Below are 21,833 nucleotides of genomic sequence, written 5' to 3'. Positions count from 1 at the left end.
TGTCGGTTTTCAGAATTTTCACCTCCACTAATAGGGAAGTCTTCAAGGGCTTTGAAAAACTGAAACCACTACATTAAATTTGAAATAGAAATGGTACTTAAAATGTACCTCTGTGTCAATGCACTCATGGGATAGCACAAGTCTTCTTGTGCACCTTTCTAGAAACTCACTCCCAGATGCTCCAAGGGCAATCAGGAGGGCTGCACATGTGTTCAGCACTGGAAAGCACCTGCATTCAAGGCCCAGGAAGGGATGTTCTTACCTCCCTGCAAACTCGGTGCTACAGGAATTAATGATGGGGCTGGCTGCATTACCAGACATAATGCAATAAAATCAAAAAAAAGCAAGATTCTTGTACACCCACATGTTAGCACTGAAGAACTGCTGCCATTTGAGAATCCCAGCTTTCACAGTTTGGGATTTTTCCTTTGTGGATTCCTCCGTGTGTTCCACCTCCTGCTTAAATTTGTTCACTAACCTTTTCCATTTTCCTGTCAACTTCTGCAGCACTGCAAGGTCTGCAGTGTCCTAAAATATACAGAATCAAGGTGTTCGTTTATTCATATAACAAACATTGATTGACATGTACCATTGAATCATAGAAGAACTCACAGGAAGTGGGTCAAGTAGTTGGAAAGATAGTTCTCTTTTTTTTAAAAAAAATATTTATTTATTATTATGTGTACAATATTTTGCCTGTGTGTATGCCTGCAAGCCAGAAGAGGGCACCAGACCTCATTACAGACGGTTGTGAGCCAACATGTGGTTGCCAGGAATTGAACTCAGGATCTTTGGAAGAGCAGGCAATGCTCTTAACCACTGAGCCATTTCTCTAGCCCAGATAGTTCTCTTTTTGAACACTGTCAGAGACACCATGGCAATGGGTTTTCTGTGGGACATATTATTAGTAATAAGAATTTTCCCTTTGCAACAAGAACCTAGTTTTCCCACAGGGTTTTTGCAGGGGCAAAATGACTTACTGGCAAGGACAGAAACTGGAAAAACAGGCAGAACTGAATGTGAATTCTAGACAGTGACATTATTTAGTCTAAAGCTCATTTTTATTATCCATAAAATAAAGACACTAATATATACCTCAGAGGACTATTTTAACAGTTAGATGACAGGAACTGGAGAAATGGCTTGGTTGTTAAGAATGCTTACTAATCTTCAGAGAGCTGGCCTGGGGTTCTATTCCCAGCACCCATATCTGGTGACTCATAACTTCAGTTCCAGGGAAGCTGATACCCTCTTGTGGCCTGAGGGCAACTGCACACACATGGTACACATAAACTCATACAAGCACACACACATGTACATAAATTTAAAAATAAGTATTTTGACTGGAAGGTGTTCCTCCCTCGCAGCCCCTACTCTCTGTAGTTCTTTCTCACATTTCCCTAATAAACCTATGTTTGCTATGCTCAAAGGGAGGAGCTTAATGACTGGTGTAAATGCTTTGACTTGATGAAAACGCACTAATGCTAGTTTATTTTCTCTCTTGGGGATTGTCTTAGTTAGGGTTTTTATTGCTGTGAAGAGATAACATGACCACAGCAGCTCTTATAAACAAAACATTTAATTGGGGTATCTCGCTTACAGCCCATTGTCATCATGGTGGTGAACATACAGGAAGACATGGTTCTAGAGCTGAGAGTGCTGCGTCTTGCAAGCAACCGGAAGTTGACTGACTCATTGGTTGGTATCCTGAGCATACGAAACTTCAAAGCCTGCCCCAACAGTAACATACTTCCTCCAACAAGGCCAAACCTCCTAATAGTGCCATTGCTTTTGGGGGTCATTTTCTTTCAAACCACCACAGTGATCAATACATTTTCTCATAAAATTGTCTAAGAATGCATCAATAATGTCTCCTTCCTCCCCCTTTTCCTCTTCTTCCTCCTCTCTTTGTAGCCCAGGCTGACCTCACATTTATGGCCCTCCTGTTTCAGCCTCCTGTGTTGTGGAATATTACTTTAACTATGTAAAGTTGTGTTACATTTGTTTATGCTGCATTTGTTTAATGATGTAAACATGTGTTGCTGTTTCACCTTGCCTTCCTAAGGTCTAAAAAGGTCCAATATGAGGCAACAGAGTGATAGGTGGGGCTGCCAGGCAGAGAGAACAAGTAGGAGAGGGAATCTAGGAGAAGATTCAGGAGAAGAGAACAAGGGAGACAAAGAGGGACAGACAGACACAGAGTAGGAAATACACAATGAAAGAAAGGTTGAAAAAAAAGCCCCAAGGCAAAACGTAGATAAAGAGAAACAGGTTAATTTAAGTTATAAGAGCTGGTGGAACAAGCCTAAGTTAAGGCTGAGCTTTCATAATTAATAAGTCTCTGTGTCATGTTCAGGAGCTGGTTGGTGGCCCAAAAGCAAGCCTGCCGCACTCCCGAGTTCTGAGGTTCCAGGCATGCACCACTACAACCAACCACCACCTCTTATTTTTCTTTTATCTTTTAAGCACGAATAATAATAACTCTATGAAACTCTGGAGTGTCATTAGACTTAGATGTGTTGCTTTGATTACAATGGAAGACAATGCAATTGAGAGTCTTTATTCCTTCCCTTATATTTTCATTCTACCCACAACAAAGCATAACTATAGAACTGTACTTAAGAATCTACGGGTTTGGCAAAGCAAAGCCTATGGTGTCAAAACATAACACTTACAGTCATTTTACCCGTGACTTATGTAACAGGATTTACCTTAGTTGACAGCATTATAATGAAATTCTTGGCATATTTATTCCAGCCTTTTTCATTGAGGTAGAGTTTTTTAGCCAGTATGACTCTATTTCTTTCAATTACCTATAAAAGATGTACTATGATCAGGAATCTAAAACATTTTTAAACACTGTAGTTTACTTATAATGTTTTCACATGTTGATTTTTATTTAGTCATTACTTCAATCAAAATTTCTTACTTTAATAATCTGAATCACAAATTTACACATTTCTAAGGACTACTGAACTGGAAGTACATTAGAGTTCAGGACTTCCGGGTAAGACAGAAGACCATAAACTGCCCTCCAGATAAAGAAAAGACAGATTAATCCTCACAGAGAGGACAGCTTCAGGATTTCACAAAGACAATGATGAAAGACCACAAAGGAAGCCAAGCTACCTAGAGAGATGACCCAACAGATAAAACCTGAGGACCTGGGTGCAAATACCCAGAACCCAGGTAAAGCCAGCAGTGTGCACTTCTGTGTGCCCCGTACATCTACAGCAAGATGGGAGCTGGATACAGGAAAGTCTCTGGAAGCTCTCGGGCCAGCTAGCCTAGTGTTTACAGTGGCAGAGAGAGAGAAAGAGTGAGACAAAGACAGAGACAGAGACCCTCTCTCAAACAAAGTGGAAGGTGAGGACCAAAGCCCAAAGTTGTCTTCTGACCTCCACTTAAGCAAAGCAGCATGTATATGCTATCTCCTCCTCCTCCTCCTCCTCCTCCTCCTCCTCCTCCTCCTCCTCTTCCTCCTCCTCCTCCTCCTTCTCTCTCTCTCTCTCTCTCTCTCTCTCTCTCTCTCTCTCTCACACACACACACACACACACACACACATACACACACACACTCAATAAAAATTAAAAAGAAAGCAAAGGAGCCAATCTGAACACAGCTCTCCCTGCATCCCAACCCAAACAGAACACTCGGCCAAGAGGTGAAGCCAGTAGCCCTGGTGCAGACCAGCAGGTCCACCCACAGGACAAGCCCACAGTGTTCACAAACCTCAAAAACTGCTGCAGGTTTTGGTGAGGCAGGGATTTTTCTGGCAGACAGATCAGTAGAGGACAAGAATCTCATTCTGTCTCTCTCTGTGAGTTGGGAGACAGGAACTGGGTGCCATTTTGAGACCTAGTGCCTAAAAAATAGGCTACCCTGGGTATCTTCCTCGGTCATTCTACCTTATTGTTTCATAAAAATGCATTTACATTATTGTTAGTGTGTAAGATAGTGGGGATGCATGTCATGGTGCACACAAGCAGATCTGAGAATGACGAGTTCTCCTCTCCACCTTTATGTGGGCTCTAGGGGCTGAATCAGGTCATTGGGTTTATGTGCCAAGTACTTTCACCCAGTTAGCGATCTCACTAGCCCCTGCAGCTTATCTTTTGACGCAGGTCTCTCACTGAACCTGGTTAGCATGCTGTCTGTCTCGGCCACCACCCTGGGCTGGGCTTACAGACATGTCTACACCTGGATGTTTCACATGGGCTCTGGGAACTGACCTCGTCCTTATGCTTGCATGACAGGCACTATGCTGACTGAGCCATTGTCCCAGACCCTCTTTTCTGATTTTAAAGGAAATAATTTCTGTTTTTCCCCATTTATAAATATTGATATGGTTTGTTGAATATAGCTATTATCATGTTGAGATATGTTCCTTTTATTTCAGTCTCTTGATAACTTTTATCATGAAGGGATGTCGAAGTTTTTTAAATGCCTTTTCTGTATCTAATCAGACAACTGTGATATTTGTCTATTTGTAGGATATATATATAATATATATTTTTTATAGAATATATATTATATAATATATATATGTATATGATTTGTATATCTTAAACCAACCTTGAATCACTGGGGACGAAATCAACTTAGTCATGATTTTTGATTCTAGTGTATTCTTGAATATAATTTTAATATAAGTTTATGTGTCTATGTTTTCAAGAAAATTGGTCTACAGTTTTTTCTGTTGTTGTGTCTGTACCCAGCCTTTGTTCTGGGGTAACAAGAGCAGTGTAGAGACAGTCTGGGGATATGTAATTCCCTTCACATTATTGGAATAGTTTGAAGAATGCTGGTGTTAGTTCTTCCTTAAATGTTTGGGAACTTGGCAGTGAATCCATCCTTTCTTGGGCTTATCTTCGTGGGTTTTTTGTTTGTTTGTTTGTTTTTTGTTTTGAGATAGGGTCTCACTATGTTGTCCTGGCTGACTTAGAACTTGCTATGCAAGGTTGGCCTCAAACTCTCAGAAATCTACCCGCCTCTGTCTCCTGAGTGAGTGCTGAGATTAGAGAAGTGTACCATCACACTTGGCCACAGAGATCCTTTTAGTACTGCTTTAATCTTATTTTTAATTTAACTTTTGGTAAATCATATATATTTAGGAATTTATTTTTCCAGTTCATTTGCTTTGATTTTTTAAGGTCTTATTGAGTTGAGGCTGGCCTCAAACTCTCTTTGTAGCTGAGGATGACATTGAACTCCTGATCCTCGTACCACTATTCCCAGCTTATGGGGTCCTGGGGATCAAATTCAGGACTTTATGAATGCTAGGCAGGAACTCTACCAACTGAGCTACATCCCTAGCCCACACAGTATCCAGATGTTTTGTAGTTTTTTAAGTATCCAAAGTATTTCCTAATCCTCTGTATTTCATTGGAATCTACCATTAATGTCCCCTTTATACACACACACACACACACACACACACACACACACACACACAATTTTAACATAAATTCAGGAATAAGGCAAAGGTGCTCAGTGTCACCACCCTTATTCAGTACAGCTAGAGCAGTAACAGAAGGGAAAGGAACAACAGGAGGAAGTCAAAGTGTCCCTGCTACAGATGACATAGTCCTGTGTGTGACGGATGTGGTGGTTTGAATGAGAGTGGCCCTACAGTCTCATGTTTGAGCAGTTGGTCCCCAATTGGCAGAACTGTTTGGGAAGGATTCAGAGATGTGGCCTTGTTGAAGGAGGTATGTCACTGGGGGCAAATTTTGAAGTTTCAAAAGAATGACACAATTCCCTGTGTACTCTCTTGTTGACTGAGGTTTCTGTTCTACCCGGTTCTCAAAGAAATCACACGGAGGTCTACATTAGCTATAAACTGATTGGCCTAGTAGCTCAGACTTTTTGTTAACTCTTATAACTTATATTAGCCCATTATTCTTGTCTGTGTTAGCCATGTGGCTCAGTACCTTATTTGGCAAGGCAGTTAAATCTTGCTTGCTCTGTGGCCAGGTCAGGACTGCAGACTAGGACTTCCTTCTTCCCAGAATTCTCCTGTTCTCATTGACCCACCTCTATTTCCTGTCTGGTTATCTATACTTCCTGCCTGACTACTGCCCAATCAGCATTTATTTAAAATATAATTGACAGAATACAGACCATTACCCCACATCACCCTCTCTCTGCCTCCTTGTTTTGGATCAGGATGTGAGCTCTCAGCTGTTCCTGTCACCATGCCTTTGTTCCACCATCATGGGCTCTCACCCTCTAAAATCATAAACACAACTAACACTTTCTTTCATAAGCTGGTGTGGCCATGGTGTTTTGTCATAGCAATAGAAAAGCAACTAAGTCAGAAGTTGGCACCAGGAGGTGTATTACTGCTATGACAGACCTGACAGTGTGATTCTTTTTAGAGGAATGTGGAAAACTTTGAGACTTTTGACTAGAAAAGAGGTTGAATGCTATAAGCAGAGCTTACTAGGCCACTGTAGTAGGAGTTTGGAAGACAGTAGTGCTGAGATAAATGTGGACTAGAGGCACGGCTCCAGGGGTTTTAAAGGAAAACAATATTAGAACTGGGGTAGAGAATATTCTTGTGATGTTTTGGCGAAGACTATGGCTTCTTTCTGCCCTTGTCCAAAGAATCTGCCTGAGGCTAAATTTAAAAGTAATGAAGTAAATAATTTGATAGAGGAGATTTTAAGACAGCCTAATACTGACTCTGTCGTGTGGTTATTAGTAATCGCTTTTATGCAGGTCTATGACGAAATGAGCAAGTAAGAGAAAAAGAAATTTAAATGTGCAGTTTGCAGGAGGAAAGGCCTCAGGAAGTTGAATGTTGGCACCAAGGCTTTTGTTTTGTTTTTTATTTATTTTTATTGAGCTCTACATTTTTCTCTGCTCCCCTCCCTTCCCTCCCTTCAATCCTCCCCCAAGGTCCCCATGCTCCCAATTTACTCAGGAGATCTTGTCTTTTTCTACTTCCCATGTAGATTAGGTCTATGTAAGTCTCTCTTAGTGTCCTCATTGTTGTCTAAGTTCTCTGGGATTGTGGTTTGTAGGCTGGTTTTCTTTGCTTCATGTTTAAAAACACCTATGAATGAGTACATGTGATAATTGTCTTTCCGTGTCTGGGTTACCTCACTCAAAATGATGTTTTCTAGCTCCATCCATTTGCCTGCAAAACTCAAGATGTCATTTTTTTTCTGTTGTCTAGTACTCCATTGTGTAAATGTACCACATTTTCCTTATCCATTCTTCGGTTGAGGAACATTTAGGTTGTTTCCAGGTTCTGGCTATGACAAACAATGCTGCTATGAACATAGTTGAGCACATGACCTTGTGGCACAATTGAGCATCCTTTGGATATATACCCAAAAGTGGTATTATGGGTCTGGCACCAAGGCATTTGTGATTCTCCTTCCCCCTCATCTCCCTACTCCCCATCCATAGCCTCTGACCCCACTCCTCCCTATCACCCCAGTCTCTTTTCCTCTGTTTTTCTCTGTTGTTTTTGGTTTTTTGTTTTGTTTTTAAAGACAGAGTTTCTCTGTACAGCTTGGCCTGTGCTGGAACTCACTCCCTAGCAGGTTGGCCTTGAACTCAGAGATCCACCTGCCTCTGCCTCCCAAGTGTTGGGATTAAAGAACACTGCACCCAGTTTTTTTCCTCCTTCATATTCCACATGTCCTTTTACCTTCCCCCATCCTCCCTCAGCACCTAGTTTACCCTCTTTTATTCTCCTTTCTAGTTTTTCAGGCTTTGTCCACATTTACACCCCTCATACACATATAGATTTTACAAAGCCTAGTTTTTCTGCTTGTTTGTTCATTTGTTTTTGTTTTTTGAGACAGATCTAACTATGTATCCATGGCTGTCCTGGAACTCACTATGTATCATAAAATATTCATTTATACTCATAATTGATTCTAATACATTTGTAATATCATGGTTTTTACATTTTAAAATGTAATCCTTTCTTGGACTTATTTTTTTCCAAGTAAGAAAGTTTTGATTCCACTGCCCAGTATGTAAACTTTCTCTCTAGGTTTAGGATACCTGAACATTTTGATAGAATTCCTTCTGTATGTTCTCCAAGCAACTGACAAGCCACTACATGGTACTAATGAGTACTTTGGCACAGCTCTATCATGCAAGCTGTCTGCAAGGAAAGCCTGGTGGCCTGCCACCAGTGGAATTTTGAACCAATCCAGCTGGGTCAGATTTTTAAATTTTCTATGGGTCAGAACTCAATGTTATTATCTACCTAGGGTCAGAACAGGGAGCCAGCATATATGGGTCTTTAAAATGTAGACTCCTGTGGGATTTGCTCTCACTGTAAACCGTTACCACCATATTCTACAGGTTCCCTCATTCATTTGCCAAGGTAAAATAACCCACATGACATGATAGCCAAGGACCCTAATGTGGTTACATGAGATGAACAACTAAGAGCTACCTTTACAGACATTAGAATTAGTACACATTAGCCATACTACCTTCTCTAGGGATTAGTGTATATTATATCTAAAAATTAGCATACATCAAAGTTAAAAGTGTTAATATATGCCCAAACCAAAAAAAAAATTATAGTCATAGTTTATAGGTTCCAGTTAAAGAAGAAAACAGCCCTGAATTACACAACAGCTAATTACCTAGCAGAGGGCTAAAGAGATGGCTCAGTGGTTAAGAGCACTGCCTGCTCTTCCAAAGGTCCTGAGTTCAATTCCCAGCAACCACATGATGGCTTCGGTGCCCTCTTGAAAAAGAGACCTCGTCAGTCATCCTTATCAACTTAGACCATGAAATCCAGTATGAGCAAGTTCAACAGAACTGCCATATACAGGCTGCCCATGCATGCTTCAGCATTGCCAGGGCATAAATTTCAATTTCAGTTACTCAACAGAGGAAAGAAACTTTCCATCAGTGCCCGCAAAACCTATGATTTGATCAATAAATATCTTCTTTCTTCTTGTCCCTTTTGTATGTATTATTGAAAACTGTCAAATAAAATGTTAGTCAAAGCCGGGCGGTGGTGGCGCACGCCTTTAATCCCAGCACTCGGGAGGCAGAGGCAGGCGGATCTCTGTGAGTTCGAGACCAGCCTGGTCTACAGAGCTAGTTCCAGGACAGGCTCCAAAGCCACAGAGAAACCCTGTCTCGAAAAACCAAAAAAAAAAAAAAATGTTAGTCAATATCAGAGCATGAGCTGTAAGTCCAGATGAACAAACCTTTAGTGCCAATTCGTATGTGGCTGAGCTCCAAATGTCTCTTTCTGACATCAGCAGTTTGATGTCATTCTCCATCCTCCCTCTCTGTAATGTATATAAGTCATGGTAATCTTCTACTATTCTGAAAGAAAGTTAAGAAATATCTATTAGATACTTAACAAATCTTTGTTATGAAAATAAGCAACCTGTTCCTTCAAGCCTCTTCATAAGGTAATTGGCATACTTGTTGGGTAGATTGATAATACCTTTTAGAGTCAAATAAAAAAGTTCACATTTTATTTTCAAATATTATGGTAGTCATGACAAAAATAATACACCCAATGGACCTTCTAAATACCATTGTATCTAATGAGCAAGTTAGAATAAGCCCCAAGAGGTGGCTCGGTGGATAGGAGCACTTGCCTTGCAAGTTCGATGCTTCCCTGAGTTCAGATCCCCAGAAACAACATAAAAAGTCAGACACTGTAGCATGTACCTAATCCCAGCACTCATAAAGTGAGCCTGGAGGCAGAGATGGGAGAACTGACCAGAAGTTTGTTCAATAGTTACCTGGAGTATACAAGCACAGTGGCAGAAACAAGAGAGACCCTGGCTTAAACATGGTGGAGGGCAAAAACTGACCTTGTGAGCTGTCCTCTCACCTTCACAGGTGTGTGCCTGGACGTGCATGTGCACACACGTGCACACACACACACACACTAGATAAATGTGATGAAAAGAATAAACACAGAAATCACAAAGTGACTGTGGTCCTATGAATGGCCCTGATACACTCACAGATTTGAATGATTAATCACCAGGCAGTGGCATGGTATGGCCTTGCTGTAGGTATGGTTTTGTTGGGGTAAGTGTGTCACTGGGAATGGGCTTTGAGGTTTCAGATGCTCATGATAGGCCCAGTCTCTCTCTTCCTACTGCCTGCCAATGTGGATGCAGAACTCTCGGCTTCCTCTCCAGCACCATGTCTGCCTGTGTGCCATCATGCTCCCTACCATGCTAATGGACTAAACCTCTGAACGATAAGCCAGCCCCAATTAAATGTTTTCCCTTATAAGAGCTGCTGTGGTCATGGTGTCTCTTCACAGCAATAGGACATTAACTAAGACAGGCAAATGGCATTTTCCTCATTAATATTTGCTAACAGACTTAAAGTGCAGTGACACAGAATTATATTCTTGGCATGAGTCAGGAACTGCCACTTTAAGTCTTCTTCCATATGCTCAAAATAATTGAGAGGAAAGTCACTAGATTGGCACACACAGGAAAATTCCTGGGGCACATGATGTGTTTCCTTTCTGCTTGACAGATGACAATTTTGTAAAAATAACGAATACCCTAATTTATAAAAGAGCAAAAATGGGGGCTGGAAGATGACTCGGGCACTGAGAACTCTTGCTGTTCTCGCAGAGGACCTGTATTTGGCTCCCACTGCCCAAACAGTCACTCACAACCATCTGTAAGTCCACTTCTAGGGTATCTGACACCCTCTGCTGGGCCCCAGAGACAATGCACAAACATGGTACATGACATGTGCAGACAAAATACCACACAGATAAAATAAAATGTGTTTAAGGTGGAGAGCAATAGAGGAAGAAGGTACACGGCCCCTGGCTTCCATGATGCATACCAGGTGATCACAGACGTACACATACATATGCACCATATCACACACTTTTTTAAATTTAAATAGTTGAAAGTTTTACAAGAAAGAATGAGAGGAACATTCACACTGCTGTCTTTAGACTTAATTTATTAATATTAATTACATTGATTGAATGCATTAGTGATTAACTGAGTCACCAATAATGTAACAGCATCATATGAAGGAAAGAAATAAAACATGTCCCCTTGTTTTCATTTAACCAAGAGCAAATCAAGATTTAAAGCTCTACTTCATGTCACCAGTTTCTTCATTCTCTGTCTGTCTGTGCTATGAGCCTGAATCTGTGCCTGCCCAAAGGGTCTCTCGGTCTCTCTGTCCTCTGTGTGTGTGTGTGTGTTGTTTGTCTGTTGTGTGTCTGTGTGTGTCCCTAACAAAAGGCTTTGAACAGCACAAAAAGCATCATATGGGAAGGAAAGGGACACTTTACAGACATCTTTAACAGTTTTACAAGGGATTAAGTTTCTGACTCCAGCTGACCCAGGTGACCCCGACAACAAACAGTACTACGAACACTGTTGTTTATCAGTCAATATCCATAATGGACATTCGTTTTACAAAATTGCTTTCAGTGTTTGTATTTGCTGTTTCCAGGCAACATCATAGCACACATGCATTGTTCTGGGCCAGGGGATGAAAGAGTACATAATTTAAGATGGTAACTATGCAGTAGTTTAAATTGTAAAGTTTACTACTTGGAGCCAGGTGGTGGTGGTGCACGCCTTTAATCCCAGTACTTGGGAGGCGGAGGCAGATGGACCTCTCCAAAGCTACACAGAGAAACCCTGTCTCAAAACAACAACAACAAAAAAAACCAAAAACCCATGAAGTTCATTGTTATAATGTTCTCTTAAAGGCAGGTTAAACTAACCGCTGAGCACACAGTGGGCTGTCAGCCTTAAGTCTTAAGTGAAGTCTGACTGTGAAGTCCAGCAGGAGCTCCAGTCTCTTCAAATGCAAACAATAGGTTCAGAATATTGCATTGCCACACCATTGCTTTCACTGTGTTTCAGGGAACAGACACAGATGTGGCTCCTCCAGAGCAGCCAGAGGCAGGATACAAACATGGCATGTGCCCATAGAGCTTCATTAACTGACACCGAGCCAGAGATGGCACCTGAAGGGCTCTGTTAACTGTCACCTTTAGCCTTCATAATCACCCTAGGAAGCAGGCGATGGTGCAGCCTGGATTTTACATATGGGCCAGTGCAGTCCCAAGAAAGTCAGATGATTAAACATCTCTTTCCATTATCAAGTACTATAAGCTTTGGCAACTCACTTTGCATTTTTTTCTGCTTCCAAAATAGCTTCTGCCAAATCCTTCTGGGCCTTCTCTGCCTCCTTTGTTAATTTGTTGTCATGGGCCCGAACCAGACAAAGTTCCCTGAAGGGGGAAGGGGGAGGAAAAAAATTTCAAACTCAAAAACTTCCAAAAAAGTTTCGACCCTAGAAACCAGACTTGCATATAATCTCTGTGCATCCCCTCCTTTCGTTTTCTACCCTCAAACCAAGGTGAAACCTCCAGCGTACATCCTGGGTGGACTCTCGTCAGGTGTGGCAATGGACGTGGGCTGACAGGAAAAGCAAACCACGTGACAGGTGCATCTTCTAGAACACAGCAGGAGCAGATGCTGTACCCACTCTGGTCTGCCTTGCCTGTGCTCTTCATCCTTGCCATTGGTCATCTTGATACAAGGTTAGCCCCAAACCATATTGCTATGGTGATTTGGGAGGTGACATATGCTGTGAATATGTTTTATTGCCATTGGTTAATGAAGAAGCTGCTTTCGGCCAATGGCTTAACAGAGTAAAGCCAGGCTGAAAGAGATATATAGAAAGAGCAGGCAGAATCAGAGACACGCCATGTAGCCCCCGGAGGAGAAAGACACAAAGCACCAGCCAGAACCTTTGCCAGTAAACCACAAGCCTCATGGTAAAATATAAAATAATAGAAATGGGTTAATTTAAAATATAAGAGCTAGCTAGCAACCTGCTTAAGTGATTGGCCAAGTGGTGTTTTAATTAATATAGTTTCTGTATGATTGTTTCAGGTCTAAGCAGCCAGGAATGAACCAACAGTCTTCAATAACAAATTGGTGCCCTCTGCCAACACTATAGTATATTTATTTTCTTTGGGATTTGAACACTAACATCTACAATCCTGGATGTGTTCCGGAAACATGATTAAAATAAGTATCTATAATGTGGAACAGGTTCTTCTCTATCAAATACAGGCAGAATTTTAGTTTTCAGTTTAAAAGAGTAAGCCAGCCTTCTGCCTCTCTCCCAGGACCCAGCTCTCCTGGTTTTCATGTTAATCACTGAAGGCACAAGAGCCTTTGCCTCTAACCACTCCTCTCCATTGTTCTCAGGCTGCTGGCTCATTTCTCATCAGACAGAAACTATATTATTTAAATCACTGCTTGGCGAATCACTTAAGCATATTGCTAGCTAGCTCTTCCATCTAGAATTAACCCATTTCCATTAATTTATATTTTACCACTAGGCTTGTGGCCTACCAGCAAGGTTCTACCTTACAGCTCGCATCTTTCCCCTATGGCAACTACATGGGGTCTCCTGACTCCGCCTTCTTTCTTCCAGCATTCCATTTAGTTTTCCCTGCCTAGCTCTATTCTGCCCTATCACAGGCCCAAAACATCTTTATTAACCAATGGAATTCACAGCATACAGAAGGGAATTCCACATCACTCCATGATTCTCTTTTACTATGGGTAAAGACAGGACTCTGCCTTCTGCTTTGTGTTGAGGAGCATTAAGGTTTTTACCTGGTCAACTCCTCAATCACATTCTTGAAGTTATACAGTTCTTCTAAGATGCGCTGGTCCATCATCCGCTGAGTTACCAAGTCTTTGTAGAAATCAATCATCTGCCGAGCAATTTGGTCAAGCATTTGCACATATTTCTCTCTGCAGGAGAAACAAAGGAAAAGAAGAGAGAAAGGGAGAGGAATGCAAGCAAGAAAGTACTGTTAGGAGAATGAATGGCCAATAGGCAGACACGAACTGTATGTGGGGAAAGGACAGAAAGAAAAAAGGAACCCAGGCTCCTGTCCCACAGCAGACACAGTAAGTCAACTATGATGAGACAGAACAGGAGACATGGCTACTAGGAACATAAATAATATCTGCGATATAAACAAAAATAGAATGTGTTTTAGTTCTTCTAAATTATAAACTCTTGAGAGAGGAACAATGTCATAATCTATATATTAATAACCAGAGTACCTTGAATACAGTGAGATTTTCATATACTTGAATTCATAGGTGACACTTTCCTTAAACTGACTAAATGTAAAAAGATACCAACTATTTAAAAACTATTCAGATGCTTTCACCCAAAACAGTTGTTTCTTTTGCTCTTAGTCCTGTACTTCTTTTATCTCATCGCCCTTGGCTTTATTCTGAGCTTGATCCCATGGGCTGCTGTTCTGTTGTTTCTCCCATTTGACACTCCTCACAGTATTCTATTTACTCCTTTCCTGATCCTAACCAGGCTCTAATGATTTTGCTTCTACCTCCTCAAACCTGTCAGACAGCAGGAAGAGGAAATCCGTACTGGAGGTGTGGCTCAGCAGGGAAGGGCCTCTTGTGCCCTCATACACACAATATACAAACACAAAATAATAATAATTTTTACTGAACCTCATAGAAAAGTGGGGAGTATCCTTGAATGGGGAGTATCCTTGGCACAGGAGACCACTTCCTAAATATAACACCAATAGCACAGACACTGAGAGCAACAATTAATCAATGGGACCTTCTAAAACTAAGAAGCTTCTGTAAAGCAAATGACAACAGTCAATAAGACAAAAATGACAGCCTACAGAATGGGAAAATCTTCACCAACCCTACATCTGACAGAGAGCTGATCTCCAAATTATATAAAGAAGTAAAAAAACTAGACATCAAACTACCAAATAATCCAATTAAAAAATAGGGTACAGATCTAAACAGAGAACTCTCAACAGAAGAATCTCAAATGGCCAACAGACACTTAAGGAAATGCTCAACATCTAAGATCTAAGACTAAGATCAGAAAATGCAAATCAAAATGACTCTGAGATACCATCTAACACCGATCAGAATGGCTAGGATCAAAAACAGCAATGACAGCTTATGCTTGAGAGGCTATAGAGGAAGGGGAACATTCCCCATTGTTGATGAAAGTGCAAATTTGTGCAGTCACTTTAGAAAACAGTATGGTGATTTCTCAAAAAATTAGGAATCAATCTACTTCAAGACCCAGCAACACCACTTTTGGGTATAACCTAAAGGAGACACAATCATATCACAAGGACATTTGCTCAACTATGTTCATAGCAGCAATAGCAGCATTATTCATAATACCCAGAACCTGGAAACAACCTAGATGCCTCTCAACTGAAGAATGAATAAAGAAAATGTGGTACATTTACACAATGGACTTTACTCAGAGATGAAAATAAATGACATCTTGAAATTTGCAGACAAATGGGCAGAACCAAAAAAAAACAAACAAACAAAAAACAAAAACACATCCTGAGTAAGGTAAACCCAGATGTAGAAAGATAAATAATCATATGTAGTCACTCATAAGAGGCTACACATATAATATGAACTCACTCAATAAGTGGATACCAGACATAAAGCAAAGGATAACTAGCCTACAGTCCACAACCCAAGAGAAGCTAGAACCCTCTTCCAGAAACAGATGGAAGCAGATGTAGAGATCCACAACTAACCACTGGGCCAAGCTCCCAGAGTACATTCGAAGAGAGGGAGGAGCGATAATATGAACAAAGGGGTCAAGACCACGATGGGGAAACCCAGAGAATCAGCTGACCCAAGCTAGTAAGGAGCTCACTGACTCTGGACTGACGGCTGGGGAACCTGCACAGGACCGAACTAGGCCCCCTGAATGCAGGCGACAATGGTGTGGCATGGGCAGTTGTGTGGCATTGTCAGTGGGACCAGGATCTAACCCGAGTGCATGAACTGACCGGGTGGAGCCCGTTCTCCATGGAGAGATCCCGTGCTCAGCCTAGGCCCAGCAGGGGGGAGGGGTGGGAAGGATCTTGGTCCTTTCTCAGTGAGTGATGGGACAGTCTTAGCTGACTTCCCAGGGAAGGTCTTACCTTCTCTGAGGAGCGGATGGAGGATGGGGTGGGGGGAAGGTGGAGGGAGCAGGAGGAAAGGAGGGAGGGGGAACTGGGATTGGTATGCAATAAATAAATAAATAAATAAATAAATAGTAAAAAGATAATTTTTAAAAAGAAACTGATAGACTGGTATGACAGTGCATGCCTTTAATCCCTCCAAGGCACCAGAAGGTAGATCTTTGTGAGCTCAAGGCCAGCCTGGTCTACAGAGCAAATACACAGCCTGCCAGGACTACATAGTGAGATGCTGAATTAAAAAAGAGAAAGAAAGAAAGAAAGAAAGAAAGAAAGAAAGAAAGAGATGTTCAGGAAGCTCTTACATCTTTCCCTGGTTCCACAGAGAATGAAATATAGATATATTGTTTGGCCAATGTATTCTTTCAATTTTTTGGAAAGAACCAAAGTACTAAGAAGGATAATCATAGTAACAATAGTATTTATCACCTTTTTACCATTGATGATTATGTATACAGAGCACCTATTTCTATTTCAATTTTAATCGAGTCATTGTGACTCTGAGATAGGGCTGTGTGCACTCACAGGTGTGCCGACAACATGGCACTTGTGGAGGTCATGGGGCAATGTTCCGAAGCTGGATCTCTCCTTCCGCTGTGGATTTCAGGTCATCAGGCATGCATGGCAAACACTTCTACCCGCTGGCCCTGTCTTCACTCACTAGCCCTGCGTTCTCATTTAAATCTCACCACAGACAGGCATGGTGGTTCATACCTATAAGGCTACATAACAAGTTCGAGGCCAGTCTGAGCTATATAAGACTCTTCCAATAATTAATAATCAATTTACTCTTTCCCCTGCCCTATCAAGCATCTCAGTACTTGACACAGAATAAGCACTCAACAAACACCACTTGTTTAGGAATGGATAGTGAGAAAACAAAAGCTTGGACTTTTGGATCTTAGCCAAGATTTTACTGTTAGTTCATAGAGATATTTTTGTAGCTTTCTCAAGCACACCTCAACACGTTCAAAAAGATGCATTATGGCAGTAGTACAATGGCTCCTATTAACCTGTATAATTAATATGCACTAATATTTATAATTCAGATTTTTGAAATGGGGAACCTGAAACATTCCGTTAACATTTCTAACCTGATTCTGGATAGTAGCTCTCCTCTGTCTATACAATCCACGCTGACTTGTCGGATTAGCTCATGAAATACTGTGTTGTAAATGGTCTGTTCCTTTTTCAACACATGTAGGAGTTGGTGCATCTGCCGGAGGTAAACCAGATAATCAGTGCTTATCTATCGCTACACACTGTATAAGAACTATCACATTGTACTCCATATATATGCATAATATTCCATTAAACAAAACTAAGAGCTGGGCGTTGGTGGTGCACGCCTTTAATCCCAGCACTCAGGAGGCAGAGACAGGCAGATCTCTGTGAGTTTGAGGCCAGCCTGGTCTACAAGAGCTAGATCCAGGACAGGCTCCAAGACTACAGAGAAACCGTCTCAAAAAAATAAAATAAAATACGGGGCTGGAGAAATGACTCAGTCAGTGGTTAAGAGTACTACCTGCTCTTCCAAAGGTCCTGAGTTCAATTCCCAGCAACCACATGGTGGCTCACAACCACCTGTAATGAGATCCAGTACCCTCTTCTGGCCTGCAGGCATACATGCAGACAGAATACTGAGAATACTGTATACATAATAAATAAATAAATATTTTTAAAAAGAGGAAAAATAAAATAAAAACAAGTATAATAAGAGTCTTCCACAGAGTCTTCAGAAATATAGTTACATGCCAAATAACAATACTTCAGTCATAACTAAGGTTCTATAAAGTTAGGGTAGGGTGGAACTGAAAAATCCCCATGACCTGAGATTTTTATTGACCTTCTCTGTCTTGATACAAGGATCCTTACCATTGAGCCACAACTGCTGTGGGGCTACAGCGTCTATCCCCGTTAGGCTTGTGGGTCTAGGTTGATGTAAATCCTTACAAACATGTTTGCACAGCAACACCACCTAATGATGCCTCTCTCAGAACACATCCCGCAACTAAACAACACATAACTATACTAACAGTTGTTGGTGTGGTGTTCACTCTAAGCCAGGCCCTTTCTCAGCACTTAAACATGCCATTCTGTCTCACTCACAATCAACCCCATGAGGCAGGTACTATCATTACTTCTAATCAATAGATTAGGAAATTGAGGTACAAGCACATGAGATGATTTGCCCAGCGCCACCCACCAATAAATGGCGAATCAGATTCCAAACCAAGCACTGCCTCCCACACACACACTGGTAACCACAGGGCTATTATGACCGGCAGTTACCTTGGTTGGCCCTACATGCTCCTCACTTTCTACTCCAGCCCGCTCCAGCATGGTGTCCATCACATCACCCAGCTGGATGACTTCTACTCTTTTATTGGGTTTCCTAAATAGCAAAGGACACACTTAGAGAAGAGCGTCTCATCAGACCATCCTCAGAGGAAAGCAAAATGTCTCAGGAAATATATGAGATACTGAATACTAAAGGCAATTTAAAGGAGTAAACCCAGATGAACTTATTTAGTGATTTACCAGTAACATGGTTTAAAACAATGAAAATAGTGTAATTTTTTTCTTAAAAGAAAAATAATTCTAACCCCCAAAGGTGCTATATCACCATATGTTACTATATGTGACAGAAACACAGAAAAAAAGGAGGGGCCATAAACACTTCAAGCGCAAGAGAGAAAGGCAGCAGAGAGATGCCAATGCTTGGTGGACAGAACATAAGCACACATTACAGTGCTTGAGTGCCATGCTATGCATACTATCTGAATATGCAATGGCCACAGGAATACAACTAATGAATTATGTTCTTATGGGCAATTATTACCTTGGCTCTCTCTATGACTTGAATGTTTTTGTCTAATAACATACCAAGGAAAGGAAGACACACATGTGGTTACTCGTTCCGAGAGACACTTTAGAAAGCCCCGTGTACTCACATGGACGGGAAGAGCAGCAGCCTGTTCTCACTGTCTGTCAGCAGGGTGGTGTATTTGCTGCAACAGAGGAGAAAACGCTACTTCAAGAAAACGTTCGGGGCTGAAGAAAACATTCTGGTCAGTGGTGGCACACAGGCCCTGGGACAGAGAGAGGAGAGGAGGGAAGGGGAGGGGAAGAGAGGGGAGGGGAAGGGAGGACAGGAGAAGAGGGCAGACAGTATCTGGCCTGTTCATCAGTTAGCACACCACAGACCCGGCACCTTGGTTGCTAAGAGCCATTGTCCACTAAACCGTGTTCTCTGGAGAAATTGCTGGGAAGTTGTCCGAGGAGTGGAAATGGAAGAAATTACAACAGGACAAACCAAAGACCTGAATGGAATTTAAAAGCTTTGATGTGATTTTAAAAAGGTCCCTTGTGTGCATACGAAATCATCCATAAAAATCCACACAGAGATATAATGACACTGGTTGTATTGTGGAACATTGTTAGTAAAGAATACTCAATTCCATTCCCTGATATATCGAAATACAAAAATTTCCTTGATTCATTAAAAAAAAAAAGAAAACAAAACAAAAAAGAAAAAAAAAAGACATGCCAGTATTTCCAACACTTGGGAGGCAGAGGCAGGAAGATAGGATAAACTCATCTCCTCACAGAGAGTTCGAGACCTACCTGAACCACACGAGACTTTTTTTAAGGCCTTTGAGATGGCTCAACAGGTAAAGGCACGTGCCACCAAGCCCAACAATCTGAGTTTGGTGCCTGGGACCCACATGGTGGAAGGGGAGAACTGGCTGCCAAGAGCTATTTTCTGTGTCACCCCCTGAGCACACACACACAAATGCAATCAACAGTTACAACAAAAGTGCCTTTTGGCATTTTCAAAAATGGCCAGGTGAGCTTGGGATGTAGCTCGATGGTAGAGCCCTTGCTCACAGGAACAAAGTCCTAGGTTCAACTCCAGTACCAAAAAAAGAGAAAGAAAAGAAAAACAACTTTGCAATAGTGAACTGTTATTTTAGAAATTAAAAAAAAAACAAACCTCGTTTTCAAATGCATACATAGGAATCAGCAAATGGTGCAATGACTCATGTGCAGTCCGGAACCACGCCCTAGAGATGGGCATAGAGGAGGGCCTTCCACTGTCTGTGTGGTCACTGTTCCAACCCCTTCTGCAGCTAAGAATTTGGAATACAAGTGGTGGTGGTGGCGCACACCTTTAATCCCAGCACTTGGGAGGCAGAGGCAGAAGGATCTCTGTGAGTTCGAGGCCAGCCTGGTCTACAAAGTGAGTTTCAGGACAGCTAGGTAGGACTACACAGAGAAACCCTATCTCTGAAAAAAAAAAAAGGAAGAAGAAGAAGAGGAGGAGGAGGAGGAGGAGGAGGAGGAATGAAGAAGAAGAAGAAGAAGAAGAAGAAGAAGAAGAAGAAGAAGAAGAAGAAGAAGAAGAAGAATTTGGAAGAAAGTTCTGCTACACAGAAAAACCCTGTCAGAGATGGGAGAAGAATAATTTGAAAGAAAGTTCTGCTTTATCTGTTTGGTTGGTTTGAGTTTTGAGAAAGGGTCTTTCTATATAGCCCAAGCTGGCCTTGAATTTGCAATCTGCCTACATCAGCTTCCAAGAGCTGGGATTATAGGTACTCACTACTACACACAACTCCAAGTTCCATTTTGTTAAAGATTTAATTTTTTTATTTTTTTAATGATTTATTTATTTTTATTTATGTGCATTGGTATTTTGTGAGGGTGTCAGATCCCCTGGAGGTAGAGTTACAGGCAGTTGTGAGCTGCTATGTGATGCTCAAACCTGAGTTTTCCAAGAGCAGCAAAGGATCTTGAGTGGTGAGTCATTTCTCCAGCCCTAAAATTTCACATTTGTTACATATTTTCAGAAATAATTTATTTATTTTATTTTATATGCATTGGTGTCTGCCTGCATGTATGTCTGTGTGAGGGTGTCAGGTCTTGAAGTTTCAGACAGTTGTTAGCTGCCATGTGGGTGCTGAGAACTGAACCCGGGTTCTTTGGAAGAGCAGTTAGTGCTCTTAACTGCTGAGCCATCTCTCCAGCTCCAAAAGTTGTACTTTTTAAAATATTAAAGATTAAATGACAAGAAAAGCTATAGAACTATTTAATCATGAAAACCCAAAATTCTTGTATTCCTCCCTCAGGAGTTCTTTCTTGTTTTACCTTAACAAATCTATGTTTACTCTGCTCTAAAAGCAAACAGGAGCAGGAAGAAGAGGAGGAGGAGATAGAAACAGAAAGGAAGAAAAACAAAAAAGGCAGAAGGAAGGAAGGATGGAAGGGAAGAAGGGGGAGGGAGAGAGGAAAGGAAGGAAAGAGGGAGAGGCCAAAACTCTTTGAGCCATCTCTAGGTTTTTGTTTTAATCGTTCTCACATTCTGCCAAGGCAGCTCGCCCAAATGTTTCCTCACCACACTAGGAAAATGAGTGTGCTCTTCTTAGGTTCCTTTAAGTGTGGAAAGAAGAAGACAGTGCAGGTCAGATACGAAACAAAACATCACGGTACTCACTCGTCATAACACTCCAAACCCGAAACTCCTGTATTTGACACGATATGAAATTCTTCAGGAACCAGAGTGTCTGCTAATGTCTTCTGCTTATAAAGAAAAAGGATGACTATATTAATATAAGAAAAAGCTGGACATATATTGTAAAATTAAGCATGAATGTGAGGACAGATTTTTCTTTTGGTATAATCATTACTCAGGGGTTTTTGGGGTGGGGGTTTCAAGACCGGGTTTCTCTGTGAAACAGTCCTGACTGTCTTGGAACTCACTCTGTAGACCAGGCTGGCCTCAAACTCACAGAGATCTGACTG

General features: G+C 41.4%; 1 protein-coding gene across 1 annotated transcript in view; it reads right to left on the bottom strand.

Annotated features, from left to right (window-relative positions):
- The window catches only part of Axdnd1 (axonemal dynein light chain domain containing 1), a 78,367-nt gene that overhangs the window by 46,127 nt on the left and 10,407 nt on the right, over window positions 1-21,833 (bottom strand). The window contains exons 5-13 of the mRNA XM_041662452.1: window positions 21,526-21,611; window positions 18,986-19,042; window positions 18,324-18,426; window positions 17,126-17,247; window positions 13,645-13,785; window positions 12,138-12,242; window positions 9,199-9,319; window positions 2,712-2,813; window positions 365-528 (exon numbers count right to left, since the gene is read on the bottom strand). Of these exons, the coding sequence (XP_041518386.1) occupies window positions 365-528; window positions 2,712-2,813; window positions 9,199-9,319; window positions 12,138-12,242; window positions 13,645-13,785; window positions 17,126-17,247; window positions 18,324-18,426; window positions 18,986-19,042; window positions 21,526-21,611 (1,001 nt within the window). The remainder of the gene's footprint in view (window positions 1-364; window positions 529-2,711; window positions 2,814-9,198; window positions 9,320-12,137; window positions 12,243-13,644; window positions 13,786-17,125; window positions 17,248-18,323; window positions 18,427-18,985; window positions 19,043-21,525; window positions 21,612-21,833) is intronic.

This window comes from Microtus oregoni, unplaced genomic scaffold (assembly GCF_018167655.1).
Source record: "Microtus oregoni isolate MIOR12 unplaced genomic scaffold, Mior012 000013F_ref0000133, whole genome shotgun sequence".
Classification (NCBI taxonomy): Eukaryota; Metazoa; Chordata; class Mammalia; order Rodentia; family Cricetidae; genus Microtus; species Microtus oregoni.
The sequence above is the reverse complement of the archived record's forward strand: the minus strand, read 5'-3'. Positions and strand labels throughout refer to the sequence as shown.